This window comes from Euleptes europaea, chromosome 2 (assembly GCF_029931775.1).
Source record: "Euleptes europaea isolate rEulEur1 chromosome 2, rEulEur1.hap1, whole genome shotgun sequence".
NCBI classification, from domain to species: domain Eukaryota; kingdom Metazoa; phylum Chordata; class Lepidosauria; order Squamata; family Sphaerodactylidae; genus Euleptes; species Euleptes europaea.
Window position 1 is genome coordinate 90,855,942 of NC_079313.1, and position 22,968 is coordinate 90,878,909.

At 43.5% G+C, this 22,968-nt stretch overlaps 1 protein-coding gene across 1 annotated transcript in view; it reads left to right on the forward strand.

Annotated features, from left to right (window-relative positions):
* The first annotated feature begins 11,382 nt into the window (after positions 1-11,382).
* The window catches only part of CDK18 (cyclin dependent kinase 18), a 35,293-nt gene continuing 23,707 nt past the window's right edge, over positions 11,383-22,968 (forward strand). Inside the window, exon 1 of the mRNA XM_056867721.1 lies at positions 11,383-11,540. Coding sequence (XP_056723699.1) covers positions 11,417-11,540 — 124 coding nt within the window. The 5' untranslated portion in view covers positions 11,383-11,416. The remainder of the gene's footprint in view (positions 11,541-22,968) is intronic.

Below are 22,968 nucleotides of genomic sequence, written 5' to 3' on the forward strand. Positions count from 1 at the left end.
ATGTTTTTTTGAAAGAGATAATATATCATTTTCAGTCAACAGTATGAAATCTATCCATGGGGAGTTGAGGTTTTCTGTGGTTTGCTACTAGTTAACTTGTTCTGAGCAGTTACATCAAAACCATCTGCTCAAAGTGTTGTACTGGCTTGGAGGAGAATGAAGCTGAAATAAGATGGTACAGCTGGGAACAGGAGGGTTGGAGGGAGGTGCTGTCATAATCAATGACATTACTGGTCACCCGTGAAGGAGGAAAAAATAGGTTGCAATTCTGTGCTTGCTTCCTTGGAGTACATCTGGTCTGTGAGGCTTATTAAATGGGTAGCATTGGGCTGCATGGCAGAAACAATGAGACACTGACCTCATTTTTTTTATTTGTAAGAAGAATTTAATCAGAAAGGGATGTAGCGCCTCACCCCAGAGCTCATTCAGGTCAATGTAAGTCACTAGGGGATGCCCTTGGAGCATTCATTATGACACTGTTAAGGCAGCCTGTCCCTTGGTCACTAATTTCTTTGCCTGTTTGGCCATCCATTGTTAAAGCTCCAAGCAACGCGGCCTTTCCACTGGATATTTGAAAATGGATTCACCTCCCATTGATCGGCAGCTCTTGTGTGTTGCATGCAAACTACTGCTTTGTGAGTTTGTGACCTCATGGGTAAAGTCCTGAAGCAGACAAATCCTTGGAAATAATTGCTTGTGGTGAAAATCTGACCCTGGAAACATAAGACAGCTTTGTAATAAGCAGGCAGCAACTTAGCAAAGTGTTGGAAGAAAACAATTTATTACAGCTACTGAAAGTACAAACTAGAAAAGAGTGAATGCTTGGTCTTTGCAGGAAGCAAATGGGCAGCAATAGGTCCATCCATCTTGGCCTGTAGACACTTTAATTGGAGTTCCCTCTAAAAATGGCAGGAAAGGCCTAATCTAGTCAGGAGAAATAGTTTGGGTTCCTGAGTTCAGAGAGTCATAAAGATAATGAATGCGGAATAGCCACGCACATAACAGCAATGCTGCCTAACAATATCCTGTGATTTCTCAGCTACTATTTTTACTCTCACTTCCTGAGTGGGTTCATATTTAGTATTGTGTTGCAAGCTAGACATGTGAAGAGAAATCTTTCACTGCAATTTAGGCTACATTTATTAGAAATGGTTGATTGCTAGCACTTGTGGATGCAGAACAAAGGGTGGTCTTGTGTTTTGCCAAATCTAATGTTGGGTTTAATTGCCTATCTCTTCCCTGGAGTATGCACTACACCACCTGGCTAGATACCAGTAAATACATAGTACATAATGCTCAGTTTTAAGAAGAGTTTCAGGTTTAGACTAGCTGCTGCTCTAAACTATATGAAACTAGAATGAATTACCCTGCACGAATAGCTGGTGCAATGGGAATGAAATGCAGCAGAAACTGGAGCCAATTCACTTGTGAATGCATGGTATAGTATGGTTATGCCAGAAGTATTTACCTTCAGCCACTCACAATGTTCTATTTACTTATATAAACCTACCTTTTCATCATGAGCAGTTTTAATGAGAGCAGACAAAGATTGAGAAACCTGCAAAGAATTGGATTATATTAGCCCTAAATTGTACAGACTAACCGAGAACTCCTACTTGGCCCATTTGCAGGAACTTGAAGACATCATTGCCAATGAAACAACCACATTCTCTTCTGCATTAGGAGAACATACAGAATAAAATGTTTAACATGCTCCAAATCACAGTTAGCATACTGTTTGATAAGTCACTGCTAGATAGCTCAGGGGGGGGGAGTGTAGATCTAAACATATGCACTCATATCTTCTCTGACACTCCCTGATCTCACTTTTTCTTCATCTTTACTACCACCTGACCAGTCCCTGCTCCATCTGATGTTCTTTTATGCTTTATCAGTCTCACTGCGCACTCCTAAGGGGGGTAGTTGAGAAGCGCCCTGGGACAGCGCAGCTACGCTGCTTCCTGAGCTGCTTGCTGCTGAGTGCAGCAAGCAGAAAACACCTTTCTCAAGAAAACCCTGTGAAAAGCTCCATTGAATTCCACAGGGCTACGGGTACTTTTTTCCAGGCATAATTTGGTACCTGCAAAAAGGATCATTCCCAGGCTGAAAGGGAACACCCCTTTGATGCCAGTATGAGCTCTTGTGCCGGGAAAGCGCTGCTGGCAAAGCTGCACCGGCACCTGCAAAACTAGCTTTTGTGGCCCAGCACTGCTGTTAGTGCCAGTTTAGCCCGTGCAAGTGGCACTAATGCCGGCGCTGGGGTCATGCTGGCTCCTAGCCCCTTTCAGCCCCTGCCCCCAGTTAGGATTGGGCTGTCAGTCTTCTCTTGCCATTAGTTATGCCACACTATTATGGATAAGCTTCTCTTTGTGAATTTAGTGGAACAACTGAGGATATGAAGCTACCTACATAAGAGCAGCAGTTCTGAATCAGTCTAATGCTCCAGCACCCTATTTCACACAGTAGCCAACTAAGTGACTCTGCAATGCATACAGTCGGGAAGGTAGGAGCCAAAGCCAGCCCCCAGCACTGGTATTCAGAGGTTTACTGCACCTGAACAGGGAGGTTGCATTTTGTCATTATGCCTAATAACCTTTGGATGAACCTGTCCTCCACAAGTTTACTTAATCTCCCTTTAAAGCCTACCAAACTAGTAGTCATCACTGTGGTAATGAACTGTACAGATTAATTACTCCTTGAATTAGGTAAGTGAAGAATCTACTGCCCATCGACTTTATTGGGGGCCTGTGAGTTACATTATGGGAGAGAGATTTAAAAAGTTCTCTCCTCCCCCCATGCATGCCCCACAGTCACCTTTTCTGTAAACTGAAAAGCCCCAAATGCCATAGACCTTTCATCATAGTGAAACTTCTTGCTTCTGAGAGGCGGTCCTTCCATGGGTGTCAGCTTGAGCTTGCTGCCTGTACTAGATCAAACAAATTTGTGCTCTGCGCAGTCATGCAAACGTGACCTGAGCACTAAATTGGCTGAGCTCCAGCCTCCCGCAGTATGAGTAGAATGGGTAATAATGGGCAACTTAGCATAAGTGTGGGACAAGGTCTTGACTTTTTGTTGCAGAACGACTAGATCCTGTGGGAAATACTTGCTAAATCCCAGGACCAGAATGAAGGACCTGTCCCTTCCCTTGCCTCTCACAGGCTCATGAAAATGTGTGGGAGAAATCACCTCAGCTAGCTTTTGCAGGATTAATTTGGTACTGAATGATGAGAAATTTGGTACAGCTCCATTTCCTTTTTCTCACAGAGAGAGGAGGCGTGTGTCTCAAGCCTGTTCTCAGTCTGCCATCAGGGAAGTGTAAAGCAAGGCAACAGTAGTGTTTGCTGCTGCTGGGGTATCGTCATTATAAATACAGTGTTGTGCATGATAATGCAGTAATCATCTCTTGTGTCCACATCCAGCCTAGTGTACCATTTGATGCACTGTGTCGTGCTGAAACTCAGGGTGCCTGTGTATTGAGATAGGAAAAAGCTGTTTATTAAACAAGCATAGCTGCTTGCAAGATTACCCTGACTACAGTGTTGGATCCAGACAAAAAAGGTGATTTCCTCCGATTCCACCTTCCTGCTGCAGGCCACCCTCATGACATTCTTCATGGACCCTTATCGTTCGAGAGTAGCATTTTGTAGATATGAGTGGGCTGCAGGGGGAGAGAGGAGGCAACAAAGTTCCATTCTGCTATTGAAAAATTTAGTCTGGATCAAACCTATAGACTTCAAGGTCTAAAACTTTGGAACAGGGCGTGGGAATCCAGATTACTTCTCTTTTCCAAAGTGACAGCAGGCAGAGGGGAAAACCCTTTTGTGATCCGGTACAGTGCTAAGTACACTTGTTGTAAATATACAAAGCAATGCAAGTACAGGAATACAGCATCCTCCTGTTTCAATTTTTAAAAACCCTCCAGGTGTTGTGTTCAAATATCAAAGGATCATTCCTGGTCTGTGCTTGTTTAACAACATAAAATTGTTATCACATTTTCCCCATATACAGGCAAAAAGATACAAATGAATAACTTCTTATAAAAGGAGCCCTGCTTGATCAAACCAATCCTGTTGCCGACAGTGGCCAGCCATTTGCATCTGGGAAATGCACAAGCAGTACATGAATGCATTGGTCCTCACATTGATCCACATGTTGATGTGTGTCCACAGCATCTGATATTCAGGTGCCCATCGTACATGAACTTATCTTGTGTGTGTTAAGTGTTGTTAAGTCGCTTCCGACTCATGGCGACCCTATGAATGAAAGTCCTCCAAAATGTCCTATCTTTGACAGCCTTGCTCAGATCTTGCAAATTGAGGGCTGTGGCTTCCTTTATTGAATCAATCCATCTCTTGTTGGGTCTTCCTCTTTTCCTGCTGCCCTCAACTTTTCCTAGTATAACTGTCTTTTCCAGTGACTCTTGTCGTCTCATGACACGACCAAAATACAATAGCCTCAGTTTAGTCATTTTAGCTTCTAGGGTCAGTTCAGGCTTGATTTGATCTATAACCCACTGATTTGTTTTTTTGGCAGTCCATGGAATCTGTAACACTCTCCTCCAACACCACATTTCAAAGGAATCTATTTTCTTCCTATCAGCTTTCTTTCTATTTTCTTCCTATCAGCATAATGGTACTCCAGTACTGACTCCCGTTGTTGCAGCCACATTTTACTTGCTTAGTTGCCATCATCAAAACCCTATGATGAACTTATCTAGTTTCTGTTTAAAACCATCTAACACAGTGGTTCTCACAACATCTCATGGCAATGAATCTCTTAAGGTAATGATGTGCTGAATGATGTTGCAAATCACACAGTTTAAGCTGACAATAATATATATAAGTGCTTTTAGAAAGGACCTGTTGCCTACCTGGCAAACTGAATTCAGAAGCTGTCTTTTCATAGTTGATGGTTTATTCATTTTATTAAGTGTTTAAAATGTTAGTTGTTGGAAGGTGACTCTGTGCTTCAAAAAGGAAAAAATGCTTATCCTGTAACACAGTTTACATTTATTCATATTCAACATGACATAATTCGTTACAGTTCAGTTTTGTTCCACAGTTCAGTTTTGTTCCTCAGTTACACTGTAAAAATACACCATACAGGGATGCGCCATACAGAAGCATAATGGTACTCCAGTACTGGCTCCCGTTGTTGCAGCCACATTTTACTTGCTTAGCGGCCAGAGGCAATTTAGAGCTATGTGAAATCAACAGGCCTGCAGCTATTTGCCACAGTGGCCTACTCCATTTGAAATGCTCTTTCCAGATTGTTTCATAAAACCTTTTGATTCTTAAAAATCTCCTTCCGCTTCTGGAATCAGCAGCTGCAAGCTTGATACGTTCTCACAGTTCCCTGTTATAGAGTCCATTACTGGAACCTAACTTTATTTTCTTGCAATAATTTTACCATATGTGGCGCTGGAGCATCACACAATAGATGAAAGGGTGGGGGTGGGGACTATGATAAACTGAAAATGGTTTCAATGTGTTTTAAGAACTGTTCTATGTAGCATCCTCCTTCCTGTCCTAATGTTCTATTCTTCCTCATTGTAGCCCATTCACTAGCCTGGCTCTTTCGACAGAGGAGGGGGAGGGGGAAGGGGGGAAATGAAGTTGCTAGGCAACCCTAACACAGGATCTGTCACCCCCTGGACATGGCACTTGCATGCGATGGAACAGTGGAGGCTGCATGACATCTCTGGAGAGCAAGTACCGTGTTGTTTGATCCTGACTAGCTGAGAAAGATGCTTGGGGCTCCGAGGTTTACTTTTTGCCAATACCCTTGGCTGGGGGCACTGGAAGTGGAAGCCTGTCCTGGTAACGGCCCCTGGCAACAGCAGTCAGTTAGCCAGCAGAATGTTTGTGTCACTGACAGATAATCTCTTAAGCTTTTTGGATGTGGGCATTTTAACGCAAGTGTTCCGTTGCCATGGAGAGGCAATGCACCAGCTCTTGGATGCTACGCCTGACCGCATCGTTCTGGAATGCGTTCATCCATTTGTTGTGCACACATCCCATTGCGGGACATGTTAGGGAACAAAATGCACCTTAGTCCAGTTTTTGGAGATCCGCTTTTTGTATTGTTATGAACTTAACTTGAAGAGAGCTGCCCTTTTAACATTTGCGTTGCTGGAAGTTCTTCTGTGTCTTTCTGTACTCCTTTTCTGCTACAGGGTGAAAATCCTCTTAGTAAGAAGTTCAGCATTAAGTAGAAGTCTGCTGCTTGGGCACATTTTAAGGCTGGGGATAACTGCTGCTCACTGGCAAAGGAAAGACACCTGATCACCAGCTTGAACAACTTAATGGTGGCGCTTGACTTCCTTTTAAACAATGACTGCTTAAAAAACCTGCTTCAAAACTTCACTCTTGATCGGCAGAAGGAAGTCTTGGTACAGGTTCTCCTTCAGCTGCAGCTGAATGGCAGGCTGCTTTGGTCGAGCAGATTGCTGTTCAAGTCATTAGAGCAAAAGGGTTTATTTACTGGGAAGTGATGTTCCTACCACAGTTCTTCTGAATACCTCATAGATAGCATTGCTCCCAATAAGGTTACACTGTGAAGCTGCTTAAGACTGGCAAAGCAGTGGGCTGAAAGACAAGAAGTAGTATGGGAAGAGCACTTCTGAAATAAGAAAAGTGAGAGCTGTGAACTGGATTTGTAGAGCCATTCTTCATATGTGTATGCATATTCAAGCCCTTAAGCCAATGTCAGGATCTTAGTGCATCTTCAGAACATGTTCTCTAGCTCAGTGTGAGAACTCAGAGGAGTTGCTGAACTCCGTACAACTCCAGTGAAGTTTATTGAGAAATGGTCATTGTTTATGACATAGAATGACAAAGTTGATGGGATTCATCCCTTTATATTATTTAATACTTTATGATATGATTTTTGACAGTTTGTTTTTCTTTTTTACATTTCTTTTTTTAATTTAGCAATAAAATGTTTTCTTTAAATTATACCTGTAGAGAAGAGCAATATGACATAACAGTAGAGAGTGTGGCAGATCAGATCTGTGGAGAGTTAGTAAAAACTAGGAAAGGGTGTGTTATGTATCTGCCTATGGACTAAAACAGCAATGGTGTTGTGTATTACAACTGAAAATGAATTTGTGAATTGGCCGTACTGTTCCAGGGCTGGCATCTGAGACAGACAGTACAGATCAGAACTGGGATCCGTCACCTTGTACTTCACCAAAGCACAAAGCTGTAACAGATCCCAACATACTGTAATGAAACAACTGCCCTGCTTAGGTCCATCACCTAAGGTAGCCATAGGAGTACACTATGGGGGTTACCGCACTTTGTATTCCCAGCAATGTATTAAGAGTTTGAAAATGTTGTAAAAAACATTGCTTTAAAAGGGTTTTTGGATACCACCGCTTATAAATGATTGGAAGACGTCTTCACAGCTAAAGGAGCCAAACAAAGTGCGAACAGTATTTTTTATAACGTTTTCAAACTCTTAATACATCGCTGGGAATACAAGTGTGGTAACAGCCTATGTCTGCCTTTCTCCATTAAAAAGATGAGTATGCTGGATTGATGTGATGAGAAAGCAAGTACTTAATAACATTTGCTTTTTCCTTTGTGGATGTATGTGGATGGGGATGTACCCATCTAGTCCAGCTTCTTACACATTCCAGAGCACGGTAGAACAGATGGAAACAGGTGCAACTTGTGTAATTGCAGAGTACATAGCTACAGATGAATGCAGTGGCATCCTGGTCCATAGAGGAAATTCTGTCATTGCCTTTCAGACATTCCCCCAATCCACATTTTTTTCTCATGCAAAGATTACCGTAATCTGCATTAGAAAAACTGTAGCCATTTCCACATGGATTATCTGTCCCAAGTTCAGTGCTTTTAAGAAGTGGGTTTTTTTTCCTGCTTCCCCACATCATGATGCATTTGTGCAGTTCTGGGGGTTTCCCTGGCTTTTCTCCCATCTTTCTCAAACCTGCTTTGCGTCACTTTTGGGAAAGATTGTAGTACAGCCTGAATGGCTGATATGTGGGTGGGAAAATTTGGATTTTTCAGGCCCACAAGACAGCCATTTCCTTTAACCCTGTCCCCTCCGGCAACCATTTCTTCCCCCTACCACAGGGTTTTTTTATTTCATTTCTTTAAAAATCAGCAATAGACTATCATATTGATATACCATTGCAACAATAGGAGTAGCAGGTTCTCTGAATTCTCAGCTTTCATTTTAAAATTGTAAAACTGCTAAAAATAAAGCAGCAAGGCTTTGGGGATGGGCAGTCTGCCTTCCATAATGCTCTAGACCCACAAAAGGCTTTCCATTTCCTGTATCTTCTTCTTTTTGATTGTCCCCAGTAACATCTACATACTGTATCTCACCAATCACTTTAACATTTTTAAAAACGGAGAGTGTGTGTGTTAATTGATCAAGAAACTTATGCAATGTATAATTTATGAGAAGTCCTCCTGGATCACATAGACATCTTTCTTGATTGGGGTTGTTTTATACAGCAGTTATCCAGATTCTTCTGGGGAGCCCACAGGAAGGTCATGAAGGCAGTAGCTCTCGCTCACCTCATGGCATGCAGCTTCTGAACCTAGAGGGTCTGTTTATAAATGATAACTAATATCCACTGACAGTTTCCCAGAGGATAGTTCTGTTTAAAGCCCATGGCCATTCCCACATCTTGTGGCCATGAATTCCATAAATTAATTATGCACTAATGGCTATCTTTTGTCAGTTCTGGATCTACAGTCCATCAATGTTATTAGGTGTCCTTGAGTTCCGGAAATGGAGAAAAAATTCACTGTCTACCTATGCATGACTTTATAAACTCTGATTTTTTTTTTTTTAATGAGAGGATGCGATAATGTGATATTAGCCTTTGTGGGTAACTCACATATGTGCTGAATTTGACAGCATTATGATTACACCAAGTTCCTTAAATGTTACACCAAGTTCCAGGCCCCACTCAGGATTAAGTCCAGAGTCACCTCTGGTCTATTCTGATCTGTGACCAACTGTTCCAAGGCACTGCCATGTAGTATATTTGGAACTGGTGTTTCAATTACAACCTGGATGTTTGTTTCCCCAATCAATATGACAATAGGTAAAGTCACCCATTATTGCAACACTTGTCATTGTGATCACGGAATCTGGAAATTGTACTTGCGTAATTGGGTGTGTTGTTCTTTTTATAGAAATGGGGTGAGGTATTAGTATGCCTTATGCGCTAATGTAGGGAGAATATGTGTTTAAAGCAACAGTGTTAAGAATCTTACACATTGAAGTAAGCCTGGCATTCATACTCTACATCTGTACTCCAACCTTTTTGAGCCTGCAGGCACATTTGGGATTCTGACACGGCATGGTGGTCGCAGCAACACAATGGCTGCCACAGTAAGCAGAGCCAGCCACAAAATTATTGCCACAGCTTAACTTCAGTAGTGCAGTGTAGATCCTTGAGATGTGGCAGCTGCTCCTAAAGCAACATTTTAAAAAATCTGCACAGCCAATCAGCAGCCTTGCCAGGCAAAAGCCCTACCTGGCCCCGCCTACTTACTAAAAACACTTGGTGGGCGCCAGAAAAGGTGTTGGCGGGCACTGTGGCACCCATGGGCACCCCATTGGGGACCCCTGCATAGGCACTAACAATTGAAATGTTCCTGTGAAACCAAAATTAATTAAAAGAAGCACAAAGTGTACAGTTTTTCGTAGCACTGTGTTGACAATTGATCCTCTCTGAGAAGCTGCCTTTTCCAGTGAGTCCGCAAAGCATTAATGGCATGTGAATTGAAATAAAGGAGGCCACAGTCTGCTCAGATAAAGTGGTTGTTATTCTGGCACATGGTGTACAGGCCCAGAGGCACACATTTTACACTGGAACTTCAGAAGTTTTAGAGTGGCCTCTCTCTTAGAATAGGTATCCGTTCCGAGAAGAGTGCCATGCTTACCAGGTAACTTCTGTAAAAGGCTGGCTTAGTTTTCAATTAAAGTTTAGCCCGAAATGACAAGGGAGGGAGGAAGGAGTGGAGTAGTCTGAGGCTGCAGATGGCAACCATCTGCTACTGTTTTCAGAATGAATCATTCTTCAGGTAAAGGGCCAAGAAAGGTGATTAGAATGCGGCAGCCTGAGAAGAAACTGGTTAACATCTTTTTGTGTTTCAGGAGCTCATATTTATAATGAGAAATAACGCTTCTAAATCTTTCAAAAGGATGCTTTCACATACCACAAAAAAAGCCTCAGTGTAGAGGCTTCTTGGGGGCAGGTCAATGCTATATAAAAGGAGTAAACTGGAGACAGAGTGGCAGTTCAGTTTATTGCTGGTGGCTGACAAGTTTGCTCTCCAATTTCATACCATGTAACATATAGATTGTGGTTTGCAAACCGTAAGAATAGCCCCAGGAATATCTGCATTGGATCAATATATGGGTGATTTTACAATGCATGATGTTATCCAAAGTGTGTTTGCATTTAGCTCTTTTGGATTAGGAAGCAGTTGCTTTGTGTGCCTGCTTCCATAAAACCCAAAAGAATCAATTGTAGTGTGCATACCTTTAATCCTGAGATTATCTCTTTTGCATGTAGTCCGTGGTTCCACCAGTTGTCAATTGTTTTAGCTAAACATTGGTAGAGTCAGTATTCTATAATAAATGGCTTGACACGTGATACTTGGTACTGGTGTCCCCTTTGTCTACTTATTTCAAGGAAAAGGGCTATGGGTACAGATGATATGTGATCTGTTGTTTCAGTCTGGCCAATCAAAACTATCTTCCTAAGAGGTGAAATGAAGAGAGGGGTTAGGAGAGAATACAATCTTGCTTTTTTCAGAAATGCTAAAGTAAATGATGTGTTTTACCTCTGCTAAAACTACTGACATGCCCCACACCATGGCCATTGTTCAAATCTCCTGCTCTCCCTTCCCAGCAGCTGCTTTATAGCATTAAACATGTAGTTTGACCCTGAGTAGATCAAATATAATCTGTGATTTCAATAAAATTGGAATTTCCACTGCATTTGGGGTGGAAGAAGAAGAAGAGTTGGTTTTTATATGCCGACTTTCTCTACGACTTAAGGGAGACTCAAACCGGCTTACAGTCACCTTCCCTTCCCCTCCCCACAACAAACACCCTGTGAGGTAGGTGAGGCTGAGAGAGCTCTAACAGAGCTGTAACTTGCCCAAGGTCACTCCCAGGAGGAGTGGGGAAACAAATCCTGTTCACCAGATTAGCCTCCGCTGCTCATGTAGAGGAGTGGGGAATCAAACCCGGTTCTCCAGATCAGACTTTACCGCTCCAAACCACTACTCTTAACCACTACACCAAGCTGGCTCTGGTACAAAACCAGATAAATTGCCTTAAAAAAAGCCAAAGTTCCTTACTATGTTGCCTGTCTTCCTCATCAGATCCCTGTTGCTGTGTTGCTGTTCAGAATACCATGAACAAGATGAAAACTTTTAAGCGCCGTTTTTCCCTTTCGGTTCCCCGGACGGAGACCATTGAGGAGTCTCTGGCAGAATTCACGGACCAGTTCAACCAGCTCAACAACAGGAAGAATGAAGGTAAAAGTCTAGTGGGCTCAGCAGTCATTTGACAGCAGTGCGGGCAGGGCTGTGCCAAAGCCCATTGCAGTCAACTGAGGAAGTCTTCAAATTAGCCCCCCCCCCATCCCCCGCATAGAGTGGAAAGCAGTATTTAATGCTGGCCATAATAACTTATGAAGTGCTTGGAACATGGTGCTACAGAAAGAGTAGGAATCTTTAATTTTAAGGCAGGCAGATCTGGAAGGGGTGGGAGAGGAACCAGGGTGCATTTTGATTGCTAGAGTGCCGTGTTCTGTTTTGGAAAAGATTGATTCTTGCTTCAAGGACACCTCCATGTTCCCAGTAAGAAATGGAGCATATGGTGGTTCCCCAGTTATTCCCTTCTGCTGTTTGGACTGGCCTCTCCAGTCTAGTGAGAATCTCTGTACCACACTAGTTCTCATATTGAGGCAGCAAGTAGACGTTTCCTGTCTTCATCATGCGCCAGATGGAACATTTAATTTTAAAAACTTCTAAAATATGCATAAAGTTAGCCATCCTGATCTGATACTCCTACCCTTTTTTAAGAAATGCAAATCAGGAAGGGAAAAGGAGAGTTTAGAAGGGGAGAATGTGGTTGAACCAAACCCTTAACAGTGATCATGGAGGTGGCGAGATGCCATCAGGCTAGAAATTCTTGAAGTTAATTTTTGTCAATCAGAACTCTAGCAAGTGGCCCACTTTCAATTCTGGTTTCAAGAGGTACATGTACAATGAGCTAGAGTGATCACAGACAAGGTGTGCATCAGATAAATCTGTACCATGCCTGCTAATGTAGCAAACACTCACCACCCCTCAGTTTATAATAAAGCCACTGTGGACTTAGGGGAAGCTGATGCCATTCCAAAAAAAATCCTTATGGAAAATTTCCCAATTCATTGCTTTCAGAAATGCATGGGAGTCCTGCTCTAAAGAGAGCAGCTTCGTGTTCTTATCTTGACCATTGGAATTGTGTACTCACCAAGTTTTTGCAGACCACTTTAGTACCTGTAATGTTTTCCTATTATTGCCACATGGCTGCAGATAGAGATTAGAACCAAAACATGTACATTATTATGTCCTTCTCATATTTTAAGTGAAGTATATTCATGTGAAAATCATGATTGGATGTTGTTTCCTAACATGTGTTCATTCTGTTTGAAACATGTGTATATTATTTTACTGTAATTACGATACATAAATATTTTATGTACTCCCCAAGCAAAGCTCAATAGTTAGATCTGGCAGCATCTGTGTGTTTTTTGTAAGTTTATGCTTCTGATGCCATAAGTTTTGTTTCCTTGCATGAAAATGGAACCATTTTAGTACAAAATATTCTCAGAACCATGATTTCCTTGCCACGCAGCATGATTTTGTAGATCTTTATTATTCCCTTAGCCTTTTGGGGTCTGCAAGTACCTTTGGAATTCTGGGTGGTGGGCACAACCTCATGTTTCTGCAGGAAGTGGAGCCAACCACAAAATGTCAGGGAGTGAGGTTATGCATAACTCCAATAATAACTCTTCAACATTTCAGGCAGAAGCTCTGCTTAACAGGATGCCTTTTAAAATGAACACATGGTTTAAAAATATTTTCTTGCATACATACAGCTTACCTTAAGTTATACAGATGCACAATCCTTTTGTTGTGGTAGCAGCTGCTATTTGCAGAGCAAATCAAATCTCCAATGGCCAATCAAAGCCCTGCTAGGCAAAAACCCTGCTTAGTTCTGCCCAATTTCTAAAAACACTTAGTAGGCATCACATTGGGGACCCCTGATGTAGAGCCTTGTATAAAAGTGTTCTGGAGCCACCCCTCCCTCCCCCTACATACCACCAAGAGTGCTAATTGAGGTGATTGCAATGTAAACTATAAATGCTTTCCCCCACACACACACAATTACTGCCTTTTATTAAGTTGGGCTTGGTTTTTTTCTGGTTTATTGAACTACACAGACTCCTAAGCCCTGTGTTTGGACATCTTCCATTTATTGAGTGATTCAATAGCTCAATAGACTCAATAACTCAAGGTTATGTGCTGACTCATGGCAAAGTAGGCCTTGTTTAAAGCTGGCACTTTATTATGTTACATAGCAATAACTGCTTTATAAATTGAAAGTGGTGCCCTACTATGTTTTAAGTCTAACCTCAGACCTTTTAGTGTACATGGGCAAAAGGTTCTAGCCCCTGTTTTATAGATGGAGAATTGTGACCTACTAAAATGTGGTTGGACTGAAATAAAGTTTGTGGTTGAGCAGCATAAGTCAGGCAGTGTGCATATATAGATGCTAGTTTTTAATGGAACCCACTTACATGTACTTTAGCAACTTACCTGGTATATAAGGTCTTTACAAGCATGCATTCCTTTGTTCTCCTGGCTTTTGGTACAAGAGGGGCTTTTGGTACAAGAGATACATGGGACCTCTTCTCCTTTAGTACAAGGCACTGGTCATGTTGCCTTTGGTACTGAATCATTTACCCCCTTTTACCAGTTTGTCTGTTCTGGTTATATAACTATTTTGGGGGTTGGCTGTAATGTAATGAGCATCCCAAAGTGGTTCTCTATGCTCCTATGAACCAGAACTGGTCATGAGGGTGAAAACGCATGGGAAGTTTTGCCTTGGATTTGCTGCTCTCTAGATGCACATTTTCCCCATCTGAATTCTCAAAACTCTGCATGGGGGCTTATTTTTGAGTTTTGAGAATTTGACTGGGGAAAATGTGCATTTAGAGAGTGGCAAATCCAAGGCAAAACCTCCCATGCGTTTTCGCCCTGAACAAATGTAATAGAAGAAGAGAGCCCACTGTCTTTCAGCCTAGCAGTTGAAGTGACAGATGTACACAGTAGCAAATCTAAAACAACAAGCTATCCTGGGGATTTGAGATCGTTTCATGATGACATCAAGGGAATGGAGTAGCCAATCAGTGTCATGGAGAAGACTTCTAGAAATACAAACATAGAGGTCTTTAAAAAAATAACACCAGACAAACCGAGAGCTCAGCGCTGGAAGAAATAGATATTTCTTATTTATATTATTTAAGAAAAAGATATATCTTGTGGTGCTCCCATTATGTCTGTTTTTTCTCCCCGTGTGAGTGCACTGCTGTTAGGGACCAAGGCACTGTCCCCTCCCCTCAATTGGCCATTCTTTCCAAAAAGACCTTCATCAGACTGGAAAATCTCATCGGATCTAACTGTGCTTTTTTTCTCAGACACAGAACAATAAGACAGGCACAGAAAGACTTACAACAGCAAATGGAAAAGCAAACACTCTAACTAAGCACACGGAGTAGCATGCAATGTCACCTTTGGGCTTGGCACAGTCTTATGGAAGGAACAAAGCTAGAAAGGGTGAGTGGAGTGCAGCCTCCATGAGGTACTTTAACTTCCACCTAGGTAGACGCCCACAACTGTCTTCTGCTTCCAAACTGAACTATAAATATCTGCCTGCCTGTGATTCACAGCTTTTGGAGATCTCTTCAGTCGTCCAAAAAATTTAAGATTTGTAATGGAGACAGCACTGAACTTGTAACTCTGGATTAATTTTCCCCCTCCTGTACAATATCCCAGAGTGAACATGGGCAATATGTGAAGCCTCTATTTCCCATCTGTAAAATGGGATGGTTATCTCTTTCCCACTCTGAAGGAAGAACATCTTGATCTTTGGGTGTTTCTCGCCCATTGCTAGGGGTAGGCAGGACTAAACTAACAACTTCCTGTCTCCTGGCGAGGGACACCTCCCCTTCCAGTTCTTCTCCTGCCTTTGCTGGGGTGAGAACATTGCAGCCATAGCTGCTGCCTAGGTCTAGTGAAATTAGGTTAGAATAGATTCTTTTCCTTACCTTGCCGTATCCAATTGTTTTCCCCTCCCTACCCTCCCTCTTGTTTGGGTACGTTTGTTTTTTAAATTTAAGCTCCTGGCTCTGCCGACCATCAGCTGAGCTGCGGGAGAAACAGCTAAGCTGCGGGAAAGATGCGGCAAACAAAATGGCTGCCGGAGAAGCTGCAACGGAGGAGATCGAGCTCTTTTCTGATGCTGATCAAGAATTGGCCTTAAAATCGGCTCCCGCCGTTAGCTGCCCTAGCGGACTATTGGAGAGGGAGACCAGAAAGTTGTCGCCGCCATCTACTTTGACTGGAAAATCACTGAAGAAAAATAAGTCTAATGGTGGGAAAGAAAGCGGCAGCCGCAAACGCCAGCTTAAGCAGAGTTCTTCTTTGATCTCTAAGGTCCCCGCCGAATCCTCTGCTGCATCTTTGGATGTGGAGCCCAGGATACCTACAAAGGGTAAAGTAACCCACCCTTCTGAGGAAGGGGGATCCCCCAAGAACCCCACGTTTGAACAGGTATATAATATGATAGAGGACTCCATGGAAAGACATTTTCAGAGGCTCCAATCTCTTATCCTACCCTTCCAGCAGGGTTACCCTCCTCAAAGACTCCCTCAGCCACTTCCTCAAGGGTTCTCATATAGTTGGACATCTTCCCCTGGGTCCTCAGTCATATCTGAACCCATGCAGGAGGAGCCTGGCTACAGCCAAAGCGCCCCCTTTAGGCAGTAGCCCACTAAGGCAGCTATGAAAGCAGTGCCAATTATCCAAGAGCAGAGAAATGAAACCTACTCTGTGGATAGGGATTCTGGGGCTGAGGATAAGGAGGAAGGAGAGTTCATTTCAGACGAAGAACTCCCCATTGTTCAAGAACAGCAGCCTTGGCTGTTCCGTTCTGATTATTTCCAGCCTCTTTTGGCCAAGGCACTTTTTGCTTTAGACCTATGTGAGGCCTAGACTATTAAGGTACCCTTACCAGAATACTTTGAGAAAATTGTTAGAGCTGAATGGGACAAACCCCTACATAATAAACAGTTCTTTGGTAATGCCAAGAAACTATATGATATGGCCTCATATGCAATGGATATGTTGGAATTGCCTGTGGTAGATGCTCCTATCTCTACCCTTCAATCCTCTGACTTCCTAGGAATGGATGGAGTGGGCTTTATTAAAGATCAGCTCAATAGGAAAATGGATTTTCTTTCCAGAAAGGTGCATGAGGCAGCTGCACTGTCTATTCAGGCCAATACCACAATAGCACTGATGGCTAGGGCTTCAAATGCCTGGATAAAGAAGCTCACTCAGCTTCTACCCACTGCAGATTAAAAAAAAAATAGTTGAGGGCCTGTCTCAAGTGCTAAAGGCGTTGTCCTTTATGGCAGATGCCTCCTTGGACACAGTGATCTTTGCTGCTAGAGCGGTCGCCTCCAATACGGCCATTCGCAGGGCCCTATGGGTAAGGCCATGGTCGGTTGAGTACAGGTCCAAGACCATGTTAATGGGTCACCCATACAAGGGTGGAAAGTTATTTGGAGAGAGACTAGATAAGATGCTCTCCAAAATTAAGGATAAAAATAAGGCGATCCTTAAATCCCATAAAAAGGAACCCCATCCTGGCCAATACGCTCAATCCTTTCGATCCTACCATACCTTATCCAGGTTCAGACAGGATCAGAGACGCCCACACTGGGCTCCTCAGAGAGGGTCCTTTCGACGTTTCAACAGATTCAACCTCCCCTCACAACCACAATCCTTTAGAGCAGACAAACCTGACAAATTCTTCAAAGGAAATAAGCAGTGACGCCAGGGACCCAATGGTGGGTGGAAGGTTACAACTTTTCCTTCCACAGTGGCGCCACTCCCAGACGGATGCCTGGGTACTACAAATAATTCTGCAGGGGTATCTAATAGAATTTCATCACAAGCCTCCAGATCGCTTTGTCACATCGCCATGCTACCACAGTGCTGTAAAACATCAGGGAACGATGGAAGCCATTTCTCACTTGATCCAGATCAGGACCATAGAGGAAGTACCTATTCAGGAACATCTCCAGGGAGTTTACTCCATATTTTTCACAGTCCCCAAAAAGAATGGGGACTGGAGGGCTATCCTGGATCTCAAACTTCTCAATCGATTCATCCAGGCCAAACATTTTCGCGTGGAGACACCGCGAACCAACATGGAGACACTGCGTCCAAACACCTTCATGACATCCATAGATCTCACAGAGGCTTATATGCATATCCCCATCCATCAGTCCTACCGGCGCTTTCTGAGATTCAACTATATGAACCTTCATTTTCAGTTCAGGGCACTACCATTCGAGTTGACATCTGCCCCAAGGTTTTTTCCAAAGTGATGGTGACTATTGTGGCGATGTTAAGGAAGGAAGGAATCCAAGTAGCCCTCTAGTATCAGAGGAGCATGCCTATTATTTTGGGTGTGGGGGAACACAGGCAGGATAGTGCTGCTGCACTCGTCTTGTTTGTGGCTTCCTAGAGGCACCTGGTTGGCCACTGTGTGAACAGACTGCTGGACTTGATGGGCCTTGGTCTGATCCAGCAGGGCCTTCCTTATGTTCTTATGTTCTTTACATGCCTACCTAGATGGCCTACTCATATGCGCCCCCTCATACAACCTGGCACTTCAGAACACCACTCGAGTCATCACGGCACTTGAAACGCACGGCTTTCTTATAAAGAAATCCAAAAGCTTGCTAAGCCCTTCGCAGAGGATCCTACATCTGGGAGTGGTCATAGATTCCACCACCAATTCAGTATTCCTCCCAAAAGACAAGGCCCGCAAAATTGTGGCAGTAGCCAAGTCCACGGTAAAGTCGTCACGACATCGCCTGATGGCTCTGACAAGGCTCCTAGGCCTCATGGTATCATGTCTAGGCCTGATTCCTTGGGCTCGCTTCCACTCCCGATCGCTTCAAGCAGCGGTGTGCCCATTCCAGCTGTTCATCACACACAAGATAGACAAGACCCTCTCCCTCAGTCCGGTGGCCAGGACGAGCCTCTTATGGTGGACATCTAACAGTCGACATCTAACAGTCGGACAACCGTATCTACACGAACAGCCAGTCCAGGTGTTTACAGACGCCAGCCTCGAGAGATGGGGAGCCATGGTGGCAGACTCCTTTGCTCAGGTCATATGGAGCCAGTCAGAAACATCTTTCCACATCAATCTCCTCGAACTCAGGGCAGTACACCTAGCCCTCATCAAATTCCACGACCTTGTCAGAAACAAACATGTGCTAATCAGGACAGACAATGTGGCGACCAAGGCCCACAACAACAAGCAGGGTGGGTCTCTCTCCTCTTGCCTGCACCAGGAGTCATCGGCCATCATGATCTGGGCAGAAAAACACCTTTTGTCTATGAGGGCAGAACATGTATGGGGCATCCACAACACTCAGGCAGATTGGTTAAGCCGTCAGACCCTCCAGGAAGGGGAATGGATGCTGAATACTCAAGTCTTTCAAGCCATCACCAGCTGGTTTGGAACGCCCACAGTGGATCTGTTCTCCTCAGTCCAGAATCGTCAGGTGGAAAAGTTCTTCTCCCGGTTCTACCATCTGGAAGCAGAGCAAGTGGATGCTCTTCTAATTTCAGGGGCCTCCGGGTCGCCTATACGCCTTTCCACCACTGCCTATCCTTCCAAAAGTCATCAGGAAGATAAGGGCGGAGAGAGCAGAAGTCATCCTGATCACTCCCAATTGGCCATGCCGGCCGTGGTTTCCAGCACTCATGGAGCTCTCCACCAGGGCACCTTGGCAGATTCCGACATCCTCGGATCTCCTTCAACAGGGACCAATGATTCATCCAGATCCTGGATGGTTTCAATTGACCGCTTGAGGTTGAAATGGCAAGGCTCTTATCCCTTGGTCTTCCCGTGGAGGTGGTGGGGACCATCCTTAAAGCCAGACATCCTTCTACTTCAAGGATTTATCAATACACCTGGAAAGCCTTCTCCAGGTGGTGTCACCAGAAGACGATCAACCCTATCTCTCCTAAGCTACCTCAGTTACTGGATTTTTACAAAACGGTGCGCAGCAGGGCCTTAGAGCAGCAACCTTACGAACGCAAGTGTGTGCTATTGCCTCAGTCTGTCTGGATATTAATGGGATTCCTCTGTCATCGCACCCTCAGGTTAAGGCTTTTATTAAAGGAGTAGCTCAATCTACCCCTCCAGTGACTCACCGCTTCCCTACCTGGAGACTGAACACTGTACAACCATCCAAATTGTACAACCATCCAAATTGAAATCAACACAGTGAAATCCATGTTTGCCATGGGAGGTGGTAGTTCTGAGCTGGGGGAAATTTAGCAGCAAGTCAGGCAGAGGGAGACTGAACACTGTACTGGAGACTGAACACTGAAGACCTTATTTTTAGTGCCATAACCTCTGCCAGGAGGGTTTCAGAATTGGGTGCCCTCTGTATTTGCAAAGATTTATGTATCTTTCACAAAGATAAAGTCGTGCTATGTACTGATCCCTCATTCACCCCCAAAGTGGGTTCCCGGTTTCATCAGTCTCAGGAACTTCACCTCCCTTCCTTTTTTCCTAATCCTTCTACTCCCAGAGAGCGGAGTTGGCACACCTTGGACCTGCGTAGAGCTATTCATATTTATATATCTAGAACTGAATCCATTAGGGGAACGGAATTTATGTTTATCTCCATTTCTGCACCCAACAAGGGACTTCGCATGTCCCGACAGTCTATCAGCACATCCATTAGACAATGCATCAGAGAAGCCTACCTAGCCAGTGGTCTCCAAGTTCCGAATGGGATCACAGCCCATTCACTGCGAAGCGCAGCCACATCGGCCACATTTTTCAAACAAGCCTCGACTGAAGAGATCTGTAAAGCGGCTACTTGGTCCAACGTGACTACCTTCATTAAACATTATCAAATCAATACTATGGCATCCGCCGAAGCAGCATTCGGCAAATGTATTTTACAGTACGTGGTGGAAGATGATGAGGACTGAGTTCCCACCCATTATTTCATTGCTCTTGGAGATCCCAAAGATCAAGATGCCCTTCCTTTAGAGTGGGAAAGGTACATTGTTTACTCACCGAGAAGGTCCTTTCCGCTCTGAAGTAGAAGGGCATCTTGCCCACCTGGAGATGGCAACATCACCTTACAAGGGTGGACTGAAGCACACCAAACTAGCCTACGGATTCGATCGGCCTAATAATATTGTAGCAATACATATAGAATGGTTCTAAGTTTATCGTTCAGTTTATTGTTGTTTGTACTCCTTGTTTGTGAGTGCCTTTCCCTGTCTCTTAAGCTTGCTGTAGAATGACTGGAAGGGGAGGTGTTCCTCGCCAGGAGACAGGAAGTTGTTAGTTTAGTCCTGCCTACTCCTAGCAATGGGCGAGAAACACCCAAAGATCAAGATGCCCTTCTACTTCAGAGCGGAAAGGACCTTCTCAGTGAGTAAACAATGTACCTTTTTCTCTCTTTTCACATATGAGGTTTTAAGCTAAATACACTACACTTCCTGAGATCAAGCTATCCAGCAAATGCTGCGGTTGCCTAGAAACAAAGAAGGATCCTGGTTTTTCATTGTCAAAAGTTCTTCAAGTGCAAGAAGCAAAATATCAGTGGAAATACATTGATTTTTGTGGAACTTGGTCTTCAGAACCAAGCAGAAATGGTTGTGCTTAGTAAAGTAATTAGAAGTTGTAATTCAGGCAAAGCAAGGTGAATTTCTGGCCTCTTCCCTCAGGAGATCAAAGCTTGTTTTGGCAGAGGCAATGTTTAAATATATTTATAAAAGGAGCAAGACTTGTCAAAGGCAGCAGCAATGTCTGCGGTTTCTCTTTTAATTTGCTTTGATAGTGTATGTAGCCTCATTATGATCTGAGTGTCAAGGTCTGCTGTAATCCTTTTGAAAAATGGATCAGAATAAAACAGCAGTAGTCACACACAGTCTTCCTACATCTTTGATATATACTCTAGCAAGGCAGTTGTAGTGTATAGACATATAGTAGGTAGAATTCCTACTATGGAGCCCTCTGCTTGCTTGGCACTGATTCCTCACTCTTTGTGCTGTGTTAGGAAAATGCTCTGACTCCTGCACAATTTTATTTCCCCATAACTCCACCACCCCTTCCTTTTTTCCTCCTCCTTCACTTCTGAAGAGGACAGAGACTGAACCTGGGGCATTCTGCATGAAAAAAAACATTCTGCATATGTTCTCCTGCTGAGCCACAGTCCCTCTCAAACATTACTGCAATTCTTTAGGACAGGTTGTGTGCATTATTGATTTTCCTGGCTAATATCCCATTCCTTTGTGTTCATAGCACTGTTTCATTAAAAAAATTAGTTTTGCCTGCACAGTTGTCTTTTACCTTGCTGATTTTTTCCCTGTGAAATTCTGTTAAGATGCTTAAATGATCACTTCACTGATCCCAGAAAGCCATTTCATGGACCCATGCAAGATCTCCCCCCACCCCCAGTGGCTTACAACAGTGTAAAAGTAGAAGTCCCCCTCCCAAAGATTGCCAGGATTGCCTCTGGCATCTGCTCATTGACTCTGGGCGAGTATGCATACTTTTGTATGTGTGAACCATATTACAAAAAGACTTATATTTGTACGACCACAACTTTACATAGATATAGAACCCACTATTATCAGGGTTAATGCCCCACAGGTGCTGTTTCTTCAGTTACCTTATGCCCGACGGTAATGGGCCATGTATCCTGAAATGTCAGTAACACCAAATCCCTCTGTCCATAGGTTCTGATGGCTAGAGGAAATATTGATGCTTGTAAGTGTTCCACTTGCTGCTTTGTGTCTCTGAGATGAGTTAGTGTGGCTTTGATCAACACCACATACAAATTGAGCAGATAGTAAGCTCATTGTACAACTATCCAAATTGAAATCAACACAGTGAAATCCATGTTTGCCATGGGAGGTGGTGGTTCTAAGCTGGGGGAATTTCAGCAGCAAATCAGGCAGAGGGCATGGCTTGGGCAGTTAAACATTGTATTTAAATTTGCTTGGAAATCCCCTTGCTGATATATAGACTTTTCATGTTCCTGTATTGTATCTCCTGTGGTGAATAAAAATAGATTGCTGCACTTGTTCAAATGTATCAAGAGCTCCAAAGTGGAGATGTATATTCAAACATGCTTGTCTGTCTCCCATCCTTTCTAAGCACAATACTCTCACGCCCTTCCATTTCAGCTCCTTATTTATTTGCTGCTATTGCAGCAATAGCAGTATTAGTATTGCTCTATTTCTTAACTATGGAAAGTCCAAGTAAGCCTTTAAAAGTTCATATCTTTTAGAGGAAGGAGTGTATTGGAGTCCTGTTGTGCATGAACACCCATCTATTAAAAATCTACCGCTTTGGGAGAAAAAGTACAGAAGCAGTAGCCAGCACTGGCCACTTTGATTCTAAAGGCAGACTTACCTTAGGGTCTAGAGCTAAATCAGAACCCAAAGTCATAGAATCAGAAGCAGCATTCTAGATCATCCAGTACAGCCCACTGCTTGTTTGGCTGCTTTCACAGAGGTTATGCTTCCTTGGTGGCTGTTGTCTGCCTGTTACTTTTCCTTTAAACTTCTAGGC